This window comes from Polyodon spathula, chromosome 8 (genome assembly GCF_017654505.1).
Source record: "Polyodon spathula isolate WHYD16114869_AA chromosome 8, ASM1765450v1, whole genome shotgun sequence".
NCBI classification, from domain to species: Eukaryota; Metazoa; Chordata; class Actinopteri; order Acipenseriformes; family Polyodontidae; genus Polyodon; species Polyodon spathula.
Genome location: NC_054541.1, coordinates 13,352,969 through 13,375,868, shown reverse-complemented (window position 1 = coordinate 13,375,868; position 22,900 = coordinate 13,352,969). Strand labels below are relative to the sequence as shown.

The window sequence follows — 22,900 nt, the reverse complement described above, 5'->3', positions numbered from 1 at the left end:
GACAAGCCCCAAGCCCCAAGCCCCAAGCTCCGGGGGAGATGAGAGACGAGTCACAAGCCCCAAGCCTCAAGGACAGAAGAGCCACGAGGCCAGAGTCTCAGGAGAGATGAGCCCCCAAGGACAGAAGAGCCCCGGGAGACGAGCCCCGAGCCCCAAGCTCCAAGGGCAGACAAGCCACGAGGCCCGGGTCTCGGGAGAGACGAGCCACGAGCCACGAGCCACGAGCTCTGAGCTGGGATCAAACAGCCAGCAGTGTGTGAGAGGACAGCTTGAAAGTGCATTTAAAGATTCAGATGTGTGTCTCGGTTGTTTGCAGCTAATTTTGTAACTATAAAGAATGGAATACAAAATCCTAAAACAAGAGCCACTGAATCCTCATCAGAAATTAAATCATGTTCCAGCCACTAAAATCATATTGATTTTTTATTTCAAAACTGTATTTATACATTTTCTGTCTTTAAAAACACCAAATAAATGCATGCAGTAAACTGAAAGAAACTTCACTGAAAAATAAAACAAATCTTTACAGCATATTAGATTTCATTCGTTTAAACAATAATAAAAACATTACAAAAAATCTGTCCATTTTTTTTCTATGCAATTGCTCCACCTCCTGGCCCAAAAATACATAGCCAGCAAAGAAGACCACCCAGGTCAGAAGGGCCGCTGAGTGCCCCTATATACTTGTATAATGTTAAAATCCCTGCCATTATAAAAAGGACCAGAACGATTGTTAAAGGTGCGACTGGAATCGGGACTTTAGATCAGGCAGACCCAGGGAGCAGTGAGTGCCAGTGTGAAAGGGGCTTTAGAGATTTGATTACGAATAATACGCTTTCAACTAGATCAAACTAAAGAGAAAACCCCATGCTTACAATTCAAACAGCCCTCATGATGGAGCCCTTTGTGAGCTGTGCTTGCAATGCCTGTAATGATCCCTGTGTGCAACATGTGCTGATAGTGGTGTGGTTGACAAGGTCATGAGTGTCAGGGGGTGTGTGCGTGTGCACGTGTGTGTTCAGTGAGGGGGGTGCGTGTGCGCATGTGTGTTCAGTGAGGGGGGTGCAGCAGTGTCGGGGATGTGTGCGCGTGTGTGTTCAGTGAGGGGGATGCAGCAGTGTCGGGGTGTGTGTTCGTGTGCGTGTGTGTTCAGTGAGGGGGGTGCAGCAGTGGCAGGTCTGCAGCACTCAGCAGCTCCTATCCCAGCTCGCTGTCCTTCACTGCAAACAGAGTGATCCCTGATTTATACATTGCTGGGATAACCAGGTGGGTGGTGGCAGCGCCTTCATCCGGTGTGATCTCCTCATATATCATCTGACCCACCTGGCCTGCAGAGGAGAAAAAACAAGGATGTTATAATCACACACCCTCTACCCCACTCCATTACAATCACACCCCCTCTACCCCACCCCACTACAATCACAATCCCTCTACCCCACTCCATTACAATCACACCCCCTCTACCCCACCCCACTACAATCACAATCCCTCTACCCCACTCCATTACAATCACACCCCCTCTACCCCACCCCACTACAATCACAATCCCTCTACCCCACTCCATTACAATCACACCCCCTCTACCCCACCCCACTACAATCACACCCCCTCTACCCCACTCCATTACAATCACACCCCCTCTACCCCACCCCACTCTACAATCACACCCCCTCTACCCCACTCCACAATCACACCCCCTCTACCCCACCCCACTACAATCACACCCCCTCTACCCCACTACAATCACACCCCCTCTACCCCACCCCACTACAATCACACCCCCTCTACCCCACTCCATTACAATCACACCCCCTCTACCCCACTACAATCACACCCCCTCTACCCCACCCCACTACAATCACACCCCCTCTACCCCACCCCATTATAATCACACCCCACTCCATTACAATCACACCCCCTCTACCCCACCCCATTACAATCACACCCCCTCTACCCCACCCCACTACAATCACACCCCCTCTACCCCACTCCATTACAATCACACCCCCTCTACCCCACTCCACTACAATCACACCCCCTCTACCCCACCCCACTACAATCCCCCAGTATTACCCCACTGTTAGGAGATGGTTTTGGGGTTTGGTAATGTTAGTGTTGTCGGGGGGGAGCCGGGGTGATGTTTAGTGTGGGTGGAGATTGGGGGTGACACCATTACAATCACACCCCCTCTACCCCACCCCATTATAATCACACCCCCTCTACCCCACTCCATTACAATCACACCCCCTCTACCCCACCCCACTACAATCACACCCCCTCTACCCCACCCCATTATAATCACACCCCCTCTACAATCACACCCCCTCTACCCCACTCCATTACAATCACACCCCCTCTACCCCACCCCATTATAATCACACCCCCTCTACAATCACACCCCCTCTACCCCACTCCATTACAATCACACCCCCTCTACCCCACCCCATTACAATCACACCCCCTCTACCCCACCCCACTACAATCACACCCCCTCTACCCCACCCCAATCACACCCCCTATACCCCACTCCATTACAATCACACCCCCTCTACCCCACTCCATTACAATCACACCCCCTCTACCCCACCCCACTTCAATCACACACCCTCTACCCCACCCCATTATAATCACACCCCCTCGACAATCACACCCCCTATACCCCACCCCACTACAATCACAATCCCTCTACTTGTCTACAGATTGGGGGTTCATAGTGGGGGGGGGACACTGCTCTACCCCCACCCATCATTACAACACAACCCATGTTGTGGGGGATACCCCACCCCCTCTAACACCACCCCATACAATGTTACACCCCTCTACCCCCACCCCATTATAAATTCACACCCCCTCTACCAATTACACCAACTCTACCCCACCCCACTACAATCACAACCCCTCCACCTCTACCCCACCCACTATCACACCCCCTCGACCCCACTCCATTACAATCACACCCCCTCTACCCCACCCCACTACAATCACACCCCCCTCTTACAATCCCACCCCCTCTACAACAATCACACCCCCTCTACCCCACTCCATTACAATCACACCCCCTCTACCCCACCCCACTACAATCACACCCCCTCTACCCCACCCCATTACAATCACACCCCCTCTACAATCACACCCCTGCTACCCCACTCCATTACAATCACACCCCCTCTACCCCACCCCACTACAATCACACCCCCTCTACCCCACCCCATTACAATCACACCCCCTCTACAATCACACCCCCTCTACCCCACCCCATTATAATCACACCCCCTCGACAATCACACCCCCTCTACCCCACCCCATTACAATCACACCCCCTCTACCCCACTCCATTACAATCACACCCCCTCTACCCCACCCCACTACAATCACACCCCCTCTACCCCACTCCATTACAATCACACCCCCTCTACCCCACCCCACTACAATCACACCCCCTCTACCCCACCCCACCCCACTACAATCACACCCCCTCTACCCCACCCCATTACAATCACACCCCCTCTACAATCTCCATCTACAATCACACCCCCTCTACCCCACCCCATTATAATCACACCCCCTCTACAATCACACCCCCTCTACCCCACTCCACTACAATCACACCCCCTCTACCCCACCCCATTACAATCACACCCCCTCTACCCCACCCCACTACAATCACAATCCCTCTACCCCACTCCATTACAATCACACCCCCTCTACCCCCCACTACAATCACACCCCCTCTACCCCACTCCATTACAATCACACCCCCTCTACCCCACCCCACTACAATCACACCCCCTCTACCCCACCCCATTACAATCACACCCCCTCTACAATCACACCCCCTCTACCCCACTCCATTACAATCACACCCCCTCTACCCCACCCCACTACAATCACACCCCCTCTACCCCACTCCATTACAATCACACCCCCTCCACCCCACTACAATCACACCCCCTCTACCCCACTCCATTACAATCACACCCCCTCTACCCCACCCCACTACAATCACACCCCCTCTACCCCACCCCATTACAATCACACCCCCTCTACCCCACCCCATTACAATCACACCCCCCTACTATCACACCCCCCACCCCACCCCATTATAATCACACCCCCTCTACCCAATCACACCCCCTCTACCCCACCCCATTACAATCACACCCCCTCTACCCCACTCCATTACAATCACACCCCCTCTACCCCACCCCACTACAATCACACCCCCTCTACCCCACCCCACTACAATCACACCCCCTCTACCCCACTCCATTACAATCACACCCCCTCTACCCCACCCCACCACACCCCCTCTACAATCACACCCCCTATACCCCACTCCATTATAATCACACCCCCTCTACCCCATCCATTCCAATACAATCACACCCCCTCTACCCCACTCCATTACAATCACACCCCCTCTACCCCACTCCATTACAATCACACCCCCTCTACCCCACCCCATTACAATCACACCCCCTCTACCCCACCCCATCAATCACACCCCCTCTACCCCACCCCATTACAATCACACCCCCTCTACCCCACTCCATTACAATCACACCCCCTCTACCCCACCCCATCAATCACACCCCCTCTACCCCACCCCACTACAATCACACCCCCTCTACCCCACCCCACTACAATCACACCCCCTCCCCTCTACCCCACCCCACCCCATCACACCCACTCCACCCCCACTACAAGTGGGGAGATTGGGGTGGGGATCTCACCCCCCACCCGACTAGGATAATCACACACCCCTCTACCCCCCCACTGATGTTAGTGTGTGGGGGAATGTAGTGTGGGGTGATGTTAGTGTTGTGGGGGAGATGTTATAGGTTAATGTTACCACCACCCCCTCTACCCCACCCCATGTGGGGGAGACACACCTGAGGTAACACCACTCTACAATCACTCCCCCTCTACCCACACCCCCTCTACCCCACTATAATCACACCCCCTCTACCCCACCCCACTACAATCACAATCCCTCTACCCCACTCCATTACAATCACACCCCCTCTACCCCACCCCACTACAATCACACCCCCTCTACCCCACTCCACCCCAATCACACCCCCTGTACCCCACTCCATCCATACACACCCCCTCTACCCCACCCCATTACAATCACACCCCCTCTACCCCACCCCACTACAATCACACCCCCTCTACCCCACCCTCTACCCCACACCCATTACAATCACACCCCCTCTACCCCACTCCACTACAATCACACCCCCTCTACCCCACCCCATTATAATCACACCCCCTCTACAATCACACCCCCTCTACCCCACTCCATTACAATCACACCCCCTCTACCCCACCCCATTATAATCACACCCCCTCTACAATCACACCCCCTCTACCCCACTCCATTACAATCACACCCCCTCTACCCCACCCCACTACAATCACATACAATCACACCCCCTCTACCCCACCCCCACTACAATCACACCCCCTCTACCCCACTCCATTACAATCACACCCCCTCTACCCCACCCCACTACAATCACACCCCCTCTACCCCACTCCATTACAATCACACCCCCTCTACCCCACTCCATTACAATCACACCCCCTCTACCCCACCCCATTATCACACCCCACACCCCCTCCACTACAATCACACCCCCTCTACCCCACTCCATTACAATCACACCCCCTCTACCCCACCTCCACTACAAACTCCCCCCACCCCTCCACAATCTACCCCACCTACTACAACACCCCATTGGGGCTGGAATCACACCCCCTCTACCCCCCCCCTTACAACCATTAGGGGAATCCACACCCCCTCTGGCCACCCCCTCTACCCACACCCCCTCTACAATCACTCCCCCTCAATCACACCCCCTCTACCCCACCCCACTACAATCACACCCCCTCTACCCCACTCCATTACAATCACACCCCCTCTACCCCACTCCATTACAATCACACCCCCTCTACCCCACCCCACTACAATCACACATCCCTCTACCCCACCCCATTACTCACACCCCCTCTACAATCACACCCCCTCTACCCCACTCCATTACAATCACACCCCCTCTACCCCACCCCATTACAATCACACCCCCTCTACCCCACTCCATTACAATCACACCCCCTCTACCCCACCCCACTACAATCACAATCCCTCTACCCCACTCCATTACAATCACACCCCCTCTACCCCACTACATCCATTATAATCACACCCCCTCTACAATCACACCCCCTCTACCCCACCCCACTACAATCACACCCCCTCTACCCCACTCCATTACAATCACACCCCCTCTACCCCACTCCCCTACAATCACACCCCCTCCACTTGACCACACTCCATTGGGATGGGGTCATACCCCCTCTACCCACCCCACTGGTGTGGGTCACACCCATCTACCGCCCCACCCCTTCTACAATCACCCCCCTCCCTCACCCCACTACAAGACCCCCTCTACCCCCCTACAATCACACACCCTCTACCCATCACACCCAGACAACACACACCCAATACCACACAACAATCCCCTCCTCTACCCCCCCACCTACAATCACACCCCCTCTACCCCACCCCACTACAATCACACCCCCTCTACCCCACCCCATTACAATCACACCCCCTCTACACCCCATCACACCCCCTCTACCCCACCCCACTACTCCATTACAATCACACCCCCTCTACTACACCCCACTACAATCACACCCCCTCTACCCTACCCCATTATAATCACACCCCCTCTACAATCACACCCCCTCTACCCCACTCCATTACAATCACACCCCCTCTACCCCACTCCATTACAATCACACCCCCTCTACCCCACTACAATCACACCCCCTCTACCCCACCCCACTACAATCACACCCCCTCTACCCCACCCCACTACAATCACACCCCCTCTACCCCACTCCATTACAATCACACCCCCTCTACCCCACTCCACCCCCTTACAATCACACCCCCTCTACCCCACTCCATTACAATCACACCCCCTCTACCCCACCCCATTACAATCACACCCCCTCTACCCCACCACACTACAATCCCCCTCTACCCCACTCCATTACAATCACACCCCCTCTACCCCACCCCACTCCGTCACCAGTGCCACTACAATCACAGATACAGTATCAGCAGCATGAAACAGTAGATCTTTAGCCTCCGTGTAGAACTAGAAAAGCAGTCTGAAATGAACGTGTTTTTATCAAAGCATAAAAACCTGTAAAACTGACAATAAAGTATTGGGTTAGGGTTAGGGTCTAAATAAAGCTTCCATAGCTCCAACTGGGAGAGGGGAAGGGCGAGCCGGTCAGCTCAGGTCCTCAGTCTCACCTGCCACGTCCAGCTGGTCCCAGCGAGGGTCGTCCTGCACTTGGGACAGCGCGGACAGTTTGGTGTCGTCGGACAGCCTCACCAGAACGTCCTCTCTCCGAACCAGCAGCACAGAGTCACTGCACAGCCGCTGCATCACCAGGCTGGCCTTCTCTGCACAGAGCGAAACAGACACTCATAACAGCAGCAGCGCAACTGTGCCTCACAACCTGGCACTGACTCTCAAAAGCATGCGAAGCACACCAGTTACAATTCTATAACGAGTAAGAAACAGCTTCGAGCTGCTCACAAGCCCAGAAATGAAAAGGCTGGAGTTGTTTATTCCTGGCTGGGGTAACTACTGGCTGTGTTTTGTCTTTTCTTTCGATTTCAGAGCTTTGGGAATCCTGTGCACTCTGATGCCACTGCGTCCCTTCTATCCAGGTATCAGATTATCGGGTGCCCGTTTGCTGCTTTGTTTCGTACTGTGCCTGTCCATTTGTCATTCTAGAAGCCAAACAGCTACAGGCTGCTGCTACCACAGTAGAATATTATTTGAATGCCATCTGCAAGGTTATAGCTATGGAAGCAAAGGAGATATTTAACGTTTCGATAACTCAAACTTTATCTAGGACTCTCAAATCTAGTGCTGGGCTCACTTCACGGCTGCTTCTATTGCTGGGTGGCTGTTCTTTTAGAAATTCCTTTATGCATCACTCATTATGTATTTGGGACACAGCGCAATTAAACATCTACAAGAGCTTTAAGTTAATTAATTGCAGAAACTGATCAAGAGATTTAAGTAAATCAGCTGTCAGCTTTTACAACACTAGGCTTGGAAATGAAGGATGTTATTCCGGTAGAAACAGAATCTTATTTCACGCAAACTGATTTTCTACGAGTATCTGCTAATTACCTGTCACTGCTTCCTTTGAAGCTGAGAAGGTAGATCTTGTCCACACTGAATTAATAAAGCAGTGGGTGCTGCAGGCTGGCGCTCTGTCTCGATGGCTCCTCGAGTGGGTGAGACGGCTGTCCAGGGAGCAGGTGGGTGTGTGGTCCGAACGGGCTTGCTGGCCCACACTTTGCTCCCTTGCTCAGGTATATTATTGACACGAGCAGGTACGAGTCAGCAGTTTGAAGAGTCAGGTCCCTGGCTAACCGGCTCTTCTCAGCACTACATGAATAACTAACACCTGAGGTTTACTAAAAGGATTTGAAAAGGATCAGCTATGAGAAACAAACCCACAGAGGCTCACCCGCTTCCAGAGGGTTGGTCATGTAGACGGTGTCTGGCGCCACCCCAAACACCATCTGGTGGTGCCAGGCGTCGGGAATCTCCTCCCCCGGGGGCACGCCCACCTGCATGTTCATGGTGGCCACGGGCACCGCCCCCTTCCGGATCCACTGGCCCAGCCACCTGCACAGGTCCACCTGCCGCTCCGGATACAGGCAGAACAACCTGCCCACCACCACACCCCCGCTGAGCTTCTCCACACCGGCCACCAGCTGAGCGGCCGTGGCCCCTGAGAGATACATTCAAAAAAACAACCACCACTTCACTGCCCAGCTTCATGCGTGAATGTTTTCATGAGCTCTGTTGCTAGAGCATGGGACTCTGATGCCCTGGTTAGTGGGTTCAAACCCCACGTTAGGGGCAAGGCTTTTTTGAGAGACTGTGTCACAGCGGTCTTAAGCATAAAATTAATACTATAAAGAGGTTGTTATAAGATCGTTTTCATGTGAAACGCTCCCCCCCCAAACATCTGATGGTTTCTAGCTCAAACCCCAGGCCAGTCTTTCTTAAATAAATGTGTGGGCTTTGTGGCTTTACCTGTAAAAAAAAAAACACAACAAGCACATGAAATAACAGAAATGATACAAAGCACCAGTGTTCATGGTGACCCAGCCCTGTGATAATGTCACCCAGACAGTTCCATCTACTTACCAGAGGACTGATCCAGACCCAACCCCCTTACTGTGGACATGATGTGCCTGGCCTGCCTGAGCACGACTTGGTTCTCCCTCACCACAGAGCGGGATGACGGGGCTTCATTCACCTACCTGCCACACTCCAGGAGAGCAGGCATCAGGCAGGAGGGCTTCATTCACTTACCTGCCACACTCCTGGAGAGCAGGCATCAGGCAGGAGGGCTTCATTCACTTACCTGCCACACTCCAGGAGAGCAGGCATCAGGCAGGAGGGCTTCATTCACTTACCTGCCACACTCCAGGAGAGCAGGCATCAGGCAGGAGGGCTTCATTCACTTACCTGCCACACTCCAGGAGAGCAGGCATCAGGCAGGAGGGCTTCATTCACTTACCTGCCACACTCCAGGAGAGCAGGCATCAGGCAGGAGGGCTTCATTCACTTACCTGCCACACTCCAGGAGAGCAGGCATCAGGCAGGAGGGCTTCATTCACTTACCTGCCACACTCCAGGAGAGCAGGCATCAGGCAGGGGGGCTTCATTCACTTACCTGCCACACTCCAGGAGAGCAGGCATCAGGCAGGAGGGCTTCATTCACTTACCTGCCACACTCCAGCAGGCATCAGGCAGGAGGGCTTCATTCACTTACCTGCCACACTCCAGGAGAGCAGGCATCAGGCAGGAGGGCTTCATTCACTTACCTGCCACACTCCAGAAGAGCAGGCATCAGGCAGGAGGGCTTCATTCACTTACCTGCCACACTCCAGGAGAGCAGGCATCAGGCAGGAGGGCTTCATTCACTTACCTGCCACACTCCAGAAGAGCAGGCATCAGGCAGGAGGGCTTCATTCACTTACCTGCCACACTCCAGAAGAGCAGGCATCAGGCAGGAGGGCTTCATTCACTTACCTGCCACACTCCAGGAGAGCAGGCATCAGGCAGGAGGGCTTCATTCACTTACCTGCCACACTCCAGGAGAGCAGGCATCAGGCAGGAGGGCTTCATTCACTTACCTGCCACACTCCAGGAGAGCAGGCATCAGGCAGGAGGGCTTCATTCACTTACCTGCCACACTCCAGGAGAGCAGGCATCAGGCAGGAGGGCTTCATTCACTTACCTGCCACACTCCAGGAGAGCAGGCATCAGGCAGGGGGGCTTCATTCACTTACCTGCCACACTCCAGGAGAGCAGGCATCAGGCAGGAGGGCTTCATTCACTTACCTGCCACACTCCAGGAGAGCAGGCATCAGGCAGGAGGGCTTCATTCACTTACCTGCCACACTCCAGGAGAGCAGGCATCAGGCAGGAGGGCTTCATTCACTTACCTGCCACACTCCAGAAGAGCAGGCATCAGGCAGGAGGGCTTCATTCACTTACCTGCCACACTCCAGGAGAGCAGGCATCAGGCAGGAGGGCTTCATTCACTTACCTGCCACACTCCTGGACAGTAGGTATTCTGGCAGGAGGGCTTCATTCTTGCGCAGGTTGGTCCCGACAAAGCAGTCAACGACCTCAGCAGCCACGTTGAAGCCCAGTGCCTGAAGCACGTCGATCACTGCCGTGGCGCCGCATGCAGAGGCACCGATCTGAGACGTCTGCTTCTCATTTGCCTCTTCCAGGCTCCAGATCATTGCGGAAGATCCATTTTCCTCCTCTTCCTCCGCTGTTCCCCTGGACTCCCTCTCTACTGCCTCAGGAACCCCAGTCTCCATCACTGGGAATCTTCTTCATTAACGCTGGGGGGCTGGTGTTGGGTTCTCTAGATTTGCTCTTTCCCGTGGCTTGTTTCCTTCAGCTTGTCGAAATCCTGAAGGGTAAAGAACAAACGTTAGCGCCAACCGATAAACAATTTCCGCTGTCGCTAAACCAAGCGACTGATGTTAGATGACATCAGTTCTTTAACATTGACAGGACAGGAGGCAGTGCAGTCAGGGTGACACAGTGATCAGCACCGACACGGTGGGGTACTCACACACACACGTCACACAGTTCATAACAACAGCCTCTGCAAACAAGCATATGATAAGGTGCAGCGAGACAACGCTGCAGAGCTGCAAGGAAATGAATAAACCAACCCTGCAGCAGCAGCTAGCGCAGTGTGACAGCTCTTACACACGACAGGGCATTAAAATGGAAGGGCAGTACTGGAGATGGCCAATAGAGGTCAGCAAATGCAACTGCACTAACTGCTGTACCGTCACACTGCCTTGTTTCTGAAGGGAACGCCAGGGTGACAGAAAGCGCTGGACAGTCTCCGTAGCCACTTGTTCGTTTGCTTGAATCTGAGAGGACTGCGACGGGCTAGAAGAGAGACGCGTTCAAACCGCCTCCAGCACACGAGCCGGGGGGAGCGGGAGACAGTTGTTTAAATGCACGTCTCTGAGTAAATCTAACCGTCTGCTGATAGGAAACCCCCGTGGCCACCGCTCACGTTTCACCTTGGCACAGTGTGTGCTGCTGGACGAGCGAAGCTCTGATCAGCTTGCCCTGCCCTGCAGAGCTGATTCAAGATTCAGGTTTTAGTAAATATTTCACAGACAATAAACAGGACTGACTCCCTCTCTACTGTACAGGCAGAAATAAAAACATACGAACACATCCAAAAATCTGCCCTGATATTGCACTGGAGGCAAAATCACTTAGCAAAATAAAAGGGATTAAAAGAATTGAGTGCTGCTGGCATTTTTATATAGGCAATGTGTCATCTTAAACTCTCCAGGAGTGGATCAAACTGCTATGCAGTGGCAGTCTTATTTCTGTCCCTTGGGGCGTGTCAGTTAGATTGGACATAGGAGTTCAATAAAGATCAAACAGCCCATTCTGTGAAATCAGTTCCCTGGTTTATTTCTAATATCAAGCGCAGCTGCCACGGTTAACGTGTAAAACTAATGGCGTGGCTGGTGAACAGCTAAGCGTGTGGAAAAGAAAGCAGACGTGTAGTGTCCCGGGTACTGGCACCCAGCACGTGTAACACAATCAACCAGACAACGTCTTTCAAAACAGAGCACGATTACTTTAATCTGTATGCGGAGTCACACACTGTCCTGCAACTGCTAGCATAAGAGGACACAAAAGGGCACCCAGTGGCATTTTCATTTTACAACGTGTCACTTCTGTGTGAAAGAAATACAACAGCTAGTGTAAATTAGCATACCGCCGCGGTCTTACAGAATCACCTCCTTACCTTTCCAAACGCGTGTGGTGAAACCCAAAACTGTACTTCTGCACCAGCTACGACTCGGGGGAAAGTTTGCAAGAGTCCGTTTACTATACAGGCGCTGCATTTTATTAATCACAAAGGCGCAGTAACAGTTTACAGTTCAAAGTGCGCAGGTACACTGTTGATATAAACAGTTGCCAACTTGTACCCGATCGATTTATCCCATGCAGAGAGCGCTTGTTAAATACTTTTAAATATGCTGACTTACAAACATGCATGTACAGTAGAATATCAAAATCGGTACCGTACTGTACCGCCAGCGCAGTTCATTCTGACGTGAAAGAAGAGTCATTTTTTGTGTACAAATCAAGCGAGCGGCCGTGTTTCTGCGTGTTTATGTGAATAAACTGCTGCTTACCCGGTAAAGTTCATTTTCCTCCGCCTGTCAGTTTGCAGTCTCCGGCAGCTCTCGATCGCAGGTGACGCTTTCCTGTCGATCACAACATGACCACTGAAACTGACTCAGACAGCCTTGACTGAAGGCTGGTGTCCCCCCTCTGTGTGTGTTTTTCTGCGTTCTGGTTGGACATGTGTGTTTGAGTTTGGCTTGTAATAGGACAGATCGTCTGCCCGTCATTGAAGATTCTGTTCATTTTATAGGTGTCGGCGGCCTGGAGGGCGTGTCGTGAGTGGAGGTGTGGCTTGGCCAAAGCGCTGCAGAAAGAAGAATAGCGCGTGGAAGGAGGGTAGTGTAGTTAAACACTTACATTTGTAATGATATACTCTGATGTATTTAGCTGAGCAAATGTGTATAAACTAAAGGAAACCATACAGCCTAAAAAATATATTTTGGGACAGTAACTTTTTTCATGTAGTGTAGTGCAATACCTTTTGAGAGTACAAAGATGCTTTAAATATATATATATATATATATATATATATATATATATATATATATATATATATATATATATCTATATATATATTATCTGCGTTGCAAGCAGTGTTTGTTCTGCGTTGCATCTTGAATGTGCTTGGCTGCAAGTCCATGGGAATAAATGCAGGGAGGGCTGCTAGGAGGGAGTGATAACCTTGATACTGAAGCAGAGAAGAAAAATAAAATAGCTAGCATCTGGGAAGCAGCCAGTATCCTTGAACAAACAAACCTACAGCATAGAAACCACGTGTCCATCTCTGCATGCTGTCTGTCTGTCTGTCTGTCTGTCAGTTCCCCATAGTAAATGCATAGTAAAGTGTAATGCAGCACAGTGAACGCATGTAAAAGCATGTGGTATAACCAAGAGCAAAGCATGGGCAAAGCATGGCAGGTTTTTTATGAGGGAGTATTTGCAGAAGCTGCAATACCATTATTATTATTAAAAGTTTTACATTCATGTTATTGAATTTTAATGGGGAATTTAACACTGTTTATGGACAGTGCCACCTTGTGGGTTACAGTTGTAACTGTGGTATCTTTCTGTATTATTTTTTTAAGGAGCTATCTTTTTAAACTCATTTCATACTCTGCTGGTCATAAAAGAGGACGATAGCTCGATTCATTTTCTAAATTGACTTATGAATTCGGGCCAGGTTTTTGTAAATGTTGAAATAACTGCAATCTTCTTCTCAAACCACAGGATATCACAGCCCTGCAAGCCAGAACATAAACAGGTCTATAAACGTTGACTGGGCTGCTAACCAAAAGTAGCCTCACTAGTATTTCAAGTGCTTACTATTTCCTCCAAGGAACTGCAGTGATTGGAATTAGGACAGATAGGGTATATAAACTGGATTATAATTCACAGGACATGGGTGGAAATAAGACTCCCATTGCAGAGCAGTTTGATTCCTGGTTCCTGGTTTCACTACAAGCACCTGAGTTTGTTGTCTATACACTCTTCGATAATGCCCTTTTATATGAGGGCTTTGAACCAGGCTGCTGGCCAGCTCTTGTATCGCATGTTGAAATGGATATGTTATCACCATGAGAGAGAGAGGCATGCAGCACATTAATCCCCAGGAACAAAGAGCCTTTTACTGGGAACTGGGTTGTCTTTGTCAGAAGAAACGGACGGAGAAATGCTCCGTAAATCCCTTTTTTTTTTTGCTGTGGTGTCGACAGTTTCTTTCCTCACTGAGTAAATGAAGTTGTGTGTTGCTTTGTTGTTAGGTTGAGCCTGTCCTGCAGTAAGTTCTGAATCTCTGTGTCAGGACAGGAACTCATCATCAGTGCATTAACCTCAGAAAAAAAAAGAAATTAGATAAATAAATTAACAGGTGTGACGCCAGAATGTAAAGACGGGGGGAGGGGATTCAGCAACTGTTCAATTATTATGTCTGCATTGCCACTCTCGCACTGAATTGTTAGTATTGCATTGCATAGAGCGCCACCTGCAGGAGAAAGGGAGTAAAGGCACTCTCAGTCAAACTCCAAGGGAATTTGCCTGTTCATTAGAAAGAGTGTTCGTGGTGCTGTGGTACAGTCATTGGTGTTTCACTCTTGATAGCCTTGATACTAATATATTTTCAGATTTATAATACTGATTTTTAATCTTGAGGGTAATCAATAAATTGCTTTATTACCCTATTAAGGCAGCAGTTTGATTTCAGACCCTGCCTCTCTTCTCCCTGGTTAGTTGCCCCCTGCTCCAGCAGCAGGACCGTCTGAAACTTTGTTTCATTTTCAGCTCAGCTTGGCTGGTTGGTGAGATGCGCGTGACGTCGTTCACAGGGAGAATTCTGCTACTGCACCTATTTAAAGAAACCTTCTAAAAATGGCACCTAATTGGGTGTTCTAAGCTGCCACCTCAGGGAATGAGGTGTGCTCACACCTGCCATACTTCGGTGCATCAGATATGAATAGAAAGCGTTGCAGGGGCCGTGCATCGTGTATGAGCTCAGCCCAGCACCGTGGTGCATACTGCACAGAAACTACAGCAACAAGAAACAAGGGCGTTTGGGCTTCCATCTGATTCCACACAGTCACATCGCTCTGCTGGTTGTGGCGTGGATGAAATCTGTTTCTCGTTGCTCCTGTTTCCCTCCACTCCTTCATACCCCGCCTGCTGCACAGGGGAATGCTGGGTACAGGTGGTTCTCAGTAGTGCAGCACTAATACAAAGAGGAGAGACCTATGGTGGTTGAAATGCATAAACCAAATGTGTCTCACAAAGCCTAAGTGAAAGTTCTGTGTTTCTACCTTAGGAGGGCAGTGTTGCCTAGATATCCAAAGCCTGCGTCAAGGTGTTTGGAGCAGATAAGCAATACTTTGTGTCTGGAAGTTTCCGCACCTCCTGCAATGGTTTTCCAGCTTATTAAGTGCAACCAACCACAGTTTGGACAATGTTTCAATGTACCTTTCACCGTGCTTGCCTGTGCTTTACTATCCCTCTGGGTAGGGGGTTAGCTGTCACCTGCAGCAGGTACCAGCACAGGGTACTGAAACTGTGAACTTCCAGTGCACCAATCCAGTCATCTTTCAAAGGGAAACTCCTGCCTTATACATAGAACAACCAATCAGACCGTTATTTCCTGATGCATGCTTCAGATTCAGCGCATTCAGCCTGGATGCAACACTAGTTACTTTGCTTCTATTAAAGGAAGCAGCTGGTAGTTGGCTGTACTCCCAAGCCTTTTTTTCGGGATGGCGTCATTCGTTTTATCTCAGGGTGTATCTGGCCCGTTCCAGCTGGCACACACACACCTTTCTGGATAATAGGATCTATTGGATGCTCCGTGAGTGATATCCCATCGTGGCCGTTCTGAAATTAACGCTGGGCCTCAAATAGCTTCCAGTCTCAGGCTTTCATCTGAGCGTTAGGCAGGCTGGCGAGACATGAGAGAGAGAGATGGCCTTGCATTCCAGCACTGCCCTACACAGACTGTGGAGACGCCAGCAGACTCCAGTTAAACACATGAATGTGTTTATTAATTGTTGCACTATGTTTCATCAACCCTTCAGCTTTCAGGTCACTTTTTCCTATATCGTGTGCTATTACACAGACATGCATATACATGCATAGATTGATACATGTCTACATACATACTGTAATTCCATGCAAACACACATACGGTAGGTTTAGCTGCTAATTGAAATATCAGAGGCACTGGGTGTCACTGTTATGGGACAGAGTTTGCGCACATCTTTTGTTTCTGCTGGAATGTGCAGCTGGGTGATCTTTGGAGGCATGCCTAATCCATTAAGTTTGTTTTCCTTTCTTTCCTGGATAGAAGCAGTTTGCACGAAACTGGAGTGTGGAGTTGTGAAGGCATCTCCTCATCAAGGGAATATTTCCACTTACAGTAACCATGGCTTTCTTTTTCCTTCCTCTGGCCTGTACAACAGCCCCAATAGCACTTTCACTTTTGGTAACCTGTCATGATGCATGCAGCGCTTTTCTGTCCCAGTCCATTGCCATGGAGAAACCACACGCACACGCACACCCACATGCACACGCACACGCACACCCACATGCACACACATGCACACGCACACCCACATGCACACACATGCACACGCACACGTGCACTCAGTCTTTCTCTTCCTGGACGTTCAGGAACGTGACCTCAGTTTAGCTGCAGTGTGAATCATGAATCACCAGCTCGATGGCTGTCTTTGCCTTTGGAGAGGTTTTCCCAGGCTGTGACGGGCACTTCAATTAGATTCAGTGAGGCCGGCAAGCTCCTGCTCTGTCTCTCTCAGACACACACACTGCCATGCACAACCCCACACTTGCTTTAAAGGGAGTAGGGTCCCATATAAAAATGTACCAGGGCAAATTTGCAACTTTTCCTATGCTTTTCCCATGGTTATACAATTTTTTTTTAATGTGCCACCCTTAACAAACACATGAACAACATTGTGCCATTGTGTTAGGAAGCTAGTTGTTAATTAACTGACCAAGGATTTAAATAAGTTGCATTAAAAAAATATTTTAACAGAAAATAAGCCAACCCAGTCCTCCCTTATACAAGTTCCTCACAGGGAAAGCACAACAAAGTGCAATATGGTAAAGCACAGAGGAGTATGGTAAAGCACAGAGAGGTATAGTAAAGCACAGAGGAGTATAGTAAAGCACAGAGAGGTATGGTAAAGCACAGAGAGGTATAGTAAAGCACAGAGGAGTATGGTAAAGCACAGAGAGGTATGGTAAAGCAGAGAGATGGTAAAGCACAGAGGAGTGTGGTAAAGCACAGAGTGGTAAAGCACAGAGAGAGGTATGGTAAAGCACAGAGAGGTATGGTAAAGCACAGAGAGGTATGGTAAAGCACAGTCTTTCGATACTATGCCTTAAAGCACAGAGTAGACATGGTTAGTATGGGTTTCCGTGTCTCTCCTTTAGCACAGAGAGGATGGTAAGGTCCTACTCACACGAGTCTCTCCTAAAGGCACAGAGTGAGTATGGTAAAGCACAGAGGGAGTATCATAAAGCACCAGCGAGTATGCATCTAAAGCATACTATTTCGTGTATGGTAAAGCACGAGAGGTATTATGTCTTAAAGCAAGAGCACAGGTATGTTAAAGCACAGAACGTGACCAGAGAGAGGAGTATTAAAGCACAGAGGAGTACGGTAAAGCAAAGAGGAGTATGGTAAAGCACAGATGGCTGTCTTTGCCTTTGGTAAAGCACAGAGTTTTCACAGGCATGGTAAAGCACAGACAGAGTCAATATAGAAAGCAGTGAGGCCGGCACAGGTAAAGCATCATTCTCACAGCACCTCTCTTCAGACTCGGCACAGAGAGAAGAGTTTCATTCATTCTCACAACCCCTCTTCAGACTCGGCTGTGATAAAGAGGAGTTTCAGGGTCTCACAGCACCTCTCTTCAGACTCGGCTGTGATACAGAGAGTAGAGTTTCATTCATTCTCACAGCACCTCTCTTCAGACTCGGCTGTGATACAGAGAGTAGAGTTTCATTTTCTCACATCTCTTCAGGTTATACAATTTTTTTTTAATGTGCCATTGGAATCAGACTCGGCTGTAACAGAGAGTAGAGTTTCATTCATTCTCACAGCACCTCTCTTCAGATTCGTGTGATACAGAGAGTAGAGTTCATTCATTCTCACAGCACCTCTCTTCAGACTCGGCTGTGATACAGAGAGTAGAGTTTCATTCATTCTCACAGCACCTATCTTCAGACTCGGCTGTGATACAGAGAGTAGATTTCATTCATTCTCACAGCACCTCTCCTCAGACTCGGCTGTGATACAGAGAGTAGAGTTTCATTCATTCTCACAGCACCTCTCTTCAGACTCGGCTGTGATACAGAGAGTAGAGTTTCATTCATTCTCACAGCACCTCTCTTCAGACTCGGCTGTGATACAGAGAGTAGAGTTTCATTCATTCTCACAGCACCTCTCTTCAGACTCGGCTGTGATACAGAGAGTAGAGTTTCATTCATTCTCACAGCACCTCTCTTCAGACTCGGCTGTGATACAGAGAGTAGAGTTTCATTCATTCTCACAGCACCTCTCTTCAGACTCGGCTGTGATACAGAGAGTAGAGTTTCATTCATTCTCACAGCACCTCTCTTCAGACTCGGCTGTGATACAGAGAGTAGAGTTTCATTCATTCTCACAGCACCTCTCTTCAGACTCGGCTGTGATACAGAGAGTAGAGTTTCATTCATTCTCACAGCACCTCTCTTCAGACTCGGCTGTGATACAGAGAGTAGAGTTTCATTCATTCTCACAGCACCTCTCTTCAGACTCGGCTGTGATACAGAGAGTAGAGTTTCATTCATTCTCACAGCACCTCTCTTCAGACTCGGCTGTGATACAGAGAGTAGAGTTTCATTCATTCTCACAGCACCTCTCTTCAGACTCGGCTGTGATACAGAGAGTAGAGTTTCATTCATTCTCACAGCACCTCTCTTCAGACTCGGCTGTGATACAGAGAGTAGAGTTTCATTCATTCTCACAGCACCTCTCTTCAGACTCGGCTGTGATACAGAGAGTAGAGTTTCATTCATTCTCACAGCACCTCTCTTCAGACTCGGCTGTGATACAGAGAGTAGAGTTTCATTCATTCTCACAGCACCTCTCTTCAGACTCGGCTGTGATACAGAGAGTAGAGTTTCATTCATTCTCACAGCACCTCTCTTCAGACTCGGCTGTGATACAGAGAGTAGAGTTTCATTCATTCTCACAGCACCTCTCTTCAGACTCGGCTGTGATACAGAGAGTAGAGTTTCATTCATTCTCACAGCACCTCTCTTCAGACTCGGCTGTGATACAGAGAGTAGAGTTTCATTCATTCTCACAGCACCTCTCTTCAGACTCGGCTGTGATACAGAGAGTAGAGTTTCATTCATTCTCACAGCACCTCTCTTCAGACTCGGCTGTGATACAGAGAGTAGAGTTTCATTCATTCTCACAGCACCTCTCTTCAGACTCGGCTGTGATACAGAGAGTAGAGTTTCATTCATTCTCACAGCACCTCTCTTCAGACTCGGCTGTGATACAGAGAGTAGAGTTTCATTCATTCTCACAGCACCTCTCTTCAGACTCGGCTGTGATACAGAGAGTAGAGTTTCATTCATTCTCACAGCACCTCTCTTCAGACTCGGCTGTGATACAGAGAGTAGAGTTTCATTCATTCTCACAGCACCTCTCTTCAGACTCGGCTGTGATACAGAGAGTAGAGTTTCATTCATTCTCACAGCACCTCTCTTCAGACTCGGCTGTGATACAGAGAGTAGAGTTTCATTCATTCTCACAGCACCTCTCTTCAGACTCGGCTGTGATACAGAGAGTAGAGTTTCATTCATTCTCACAGCACCTCTCTTCAGACTCGGCTGTGATACAGAGAGTAGAGTTTCATTCATTCTCACAGCACCTCTCTTCAGACTCGGCTGTGATACAGAGAGTAGAGTTTCATTCATTCTCACAGCACCTCTCTTCAGACTCGGCTGTGATACAGAGAGTAGAGTTTCATTCATTCTCACAGCACCTCTCTTCAGACTCGGCTGTGATACAGAGAGTAGAGTTTCATTCATTCTCACAGCACCTCTCTTCAGACTCGGCTGTGATACAGAGAGTAGAGTTTCATTCATTCTCACAGCACCTCTCTTCAGACTCGGCTGTGATACAGAGAGTAGAGTTTCATTCATTCTCACAGCACCTCTCTTCAGACTCGGCTGTGATACAGAGAGTAGAGTTTCATTCATTCTCACAGCACCTCTCTTCAGACTCGGCTGTGATACAGAGAGTAGAGTTTCATTCATTCTCACAGCACCTCTCTTCAGACTCGGCTGTGATACAGAGAGTAGAGTTTCATTCATTCTCACAGCACCTCTCTTCAGACTCGGCTGTGATACAGAGAGTAGAGTTTCATTCATTCTCACAGCACCTCTCTTCAGACTCGGCTGTGATACAGAGAGTAGAGTTTCATTCATTCTCACAGCACCTCTCTTCAGACTCGGCTGTGATACAGAGAGTAGAGTTTCATTCATTCTCACAGCACCTCTCTTCAGACTCGGCTGTGATACAGAGAGTAGAGTTTCATTCATTCTCACAGCACCTCTCTTCAGACTCGGCTGTGATACAGAGAGTAGAGTTTCATTCATTCTCACAGCACCTCTCTTCAGACTCGGCTGTGATACAGAGAGTAGAGTTTCATTCATTCTCACAGCACCTCTCTTCAGACTCGGCTGTGATACAGAGAGTAGAGTTTCATTCATTCTCACAGCACCTCTCTTCAGACTCGGCTGTGATACAGAGAGTAGAGTTTCATTCATTCTCACAGCACCTCTCTTCAGACTCGGCTGTGATACAGAGAGTAGAGTTTCATTCATTCTCACAGCACCTCTCTTCAGACTCGGCTGTGATACAGAGAGTAGAGTTTCATTCATTCTCACAGCACCTCTCTTCAGACTCGGCTGTGATACAGAGAGTAGAGTTTCATTCATTCTCACAGCACCTCTCTTCAGACTCGGCTGTGATACAGAGAGTAGAGTTTCATTCATTCTCACAGCACCTCTCTTCAGACTCGGCTGTGATACAGAGAGTAGAGTTTCATTCATTCTCACAGCACCTCTCTTCAGACTCGGCTGTGATACAGAGAGTAGAGTTTCATTCATTCTCACAGCACCTCTCTTCAGACTCGGCTGTGATACAGAGAGTAGAGTTTCATTCATTCTCACAGCACCTCTCTTCAGACTCGGCTGTGATACAGAGAGTAGAGTTTCATTCATTCTCACAGCACCTCTCTTCAGACTCGGCTGTGATACAGAGAGTAGAGTTTCATTCATTCTCACAGCACCTCTCTTCAGACTCGGCTGTGATACAGAGAGTAGAGTTTCATTCATTCTCACAGCACCTCTCTTCAGACTCGGCTGTGATACAGAGAGTAGAGTTTCATTCATTCTCACAGCACCTCTCTTCAGACTCGGCTGTGATACAGAGAGTAGAGTTTCATTCATTCTCACAGCACCTCTCTTCAGACTCGGCTGTGATACAGAGAGTAGAGTTTCATTCATTCTCACAGCACCTCTCTTCAGACTCGGCTGTGATACAGAGAGTAGAGTTTCATTCATTCTCACAGCACCTCTCTTCAGACTCGGCTGTGATACAGAGAGTAGAGTTTCATTCATTCTCACAGCACCTCTCTTCAGACTAGTTTATTCTGGTGGTTCCCTGTGTTTAAACTGTGTAAGAACTTTCTGTTCTTCCATGTCAGCAGCCTGCATTTCCTTCATCTTCCTGTATTGAGGTGACCTCTAGCATGTGATCTTATGCTTACAGTACGCTGAGTCTGTGTTTTTTTTTCTTGCTCTTTCATTGTGACAAGACAGCTCCAGTATTATCAATGAACATCTTTAGTACGTGATTCTAGTCAGTTACACTATTTCAGGTCATGTTCCTAACATACATTCCAAACCACCACAACTCCCCTCTCCCTCTCTCCTCTCCCCTCTCCCCTCTCTCTCCCCTTCAGTCGTCATGACTGATTATTTTACCACCTTCCCTCACATGTGTAACCGAGACGGATTTACCAGTGAGCAGGAGGATGATGGGAAATGTGGTTCTGAGAGGTCCATGCAGATACACGTGAAGCCATCTTGAGGCAGGGAATGCAATTTGAAAGTTTTAAAAAAGTGGTCAAAATGTAAAAAAATAAATGTAAGCAATAAACACACTTTACATAAACAGTTGTAGCAACACATGGGATCACACCCTGCAGTCTTCAGCCAACTCGCTCCTACTCTTGGCATGTTGAAAAACAACACAAGATCATACCTGTCACAGAGCTGTGCCAAGCAGAGCAAAGCAACACATGGAATTAGTTTAACTTCTTTGTTAAAGGGACCAGCTTTACATCATTTTCATCATACCAGTTAAATATCTTCTTTATTAGATGATGATGAGAAACGCAAGGCAACCTGCTCTGCGGATTTTAGCATGCCATATCAAGCTCTGGTCTCTGCTTAATTATAGTGTTTTGCTTGATCAATTATTTAGGAACTCGGTTGTCTCACCTTTCTGGTATGACTTT

General features: G+C 49.0%; 1 protein-coding gene across 2 annotated transcripts; it reads right to left on the bottom strand.

Annotated features, from left to right (window-relative positions):
* Nucleotides 1–501: 501 nt before the first annotated feature.
* On the bottom strand, nucleotides 502–12,968 carry LOC121319459. Of its 2 annotated transcripts, none has more exons than XM_041256906.1 (5): nucleotides 12,824–12,968; nucleotides 10,675–11,052; nucleotides 8,575–8,841; nucleotides 7,337–7,489; nucleotides 502–1,328 (listed from the first exon to the last, which is right to left on the bottom strand). In XM_041256906.1, the coding sequence occupies exons 2-5, from the start codon at nucleotides 10,955–10,957 to the stop codon at nucleotides 1,198–1,200; spliced, it is 834 nt and encodes a 277-aa protein (XP_041112840.1). In that variant the 5' UTR covers nucleotides 10,958–11,052; nucleotides 12,824–12,968; the 3' UTR covers nucleotides 502–1,197. The 2 variants fall into 2 exon arrangements, with proteins under 2 accessions (XP_041112840.1, XP_041112841.1); XM_041256907.1 differs by lacking the exon at nucleotides 12,824–12,968 and adding an exon at nucleotides 12,430–12,529.
* Nucleotides 12,969–22,900: the final 9,932 nt, after the last annotated feature.

Excerpts from the sequence above, each read along its gene's own strand:
- LOC121319459 (XM_041256906.1), bottom strand. The coding sequence starts at position 10,957 with ATGGAGACTGGGGTTCCTGAGGCAGTAGAGAGGGAGTCCAGGGGAACA. Across the intron at positions 8,842-10,674 it reads ACTGTCCAGGAGTGTGGCAG|GGGCCACGGCCGCTCAGCTG; the intron begins GTAAGTGAATGA and ends TGTATCTCTCAG. Across the intron at positions 1,329-7,336 it reads GGACCAGCTGGACGTGGCAG|GCCAGGTGGGTCAGATGATA; the intron begins GTGAGACTGAGG and ends TCTCCTCTGCAG.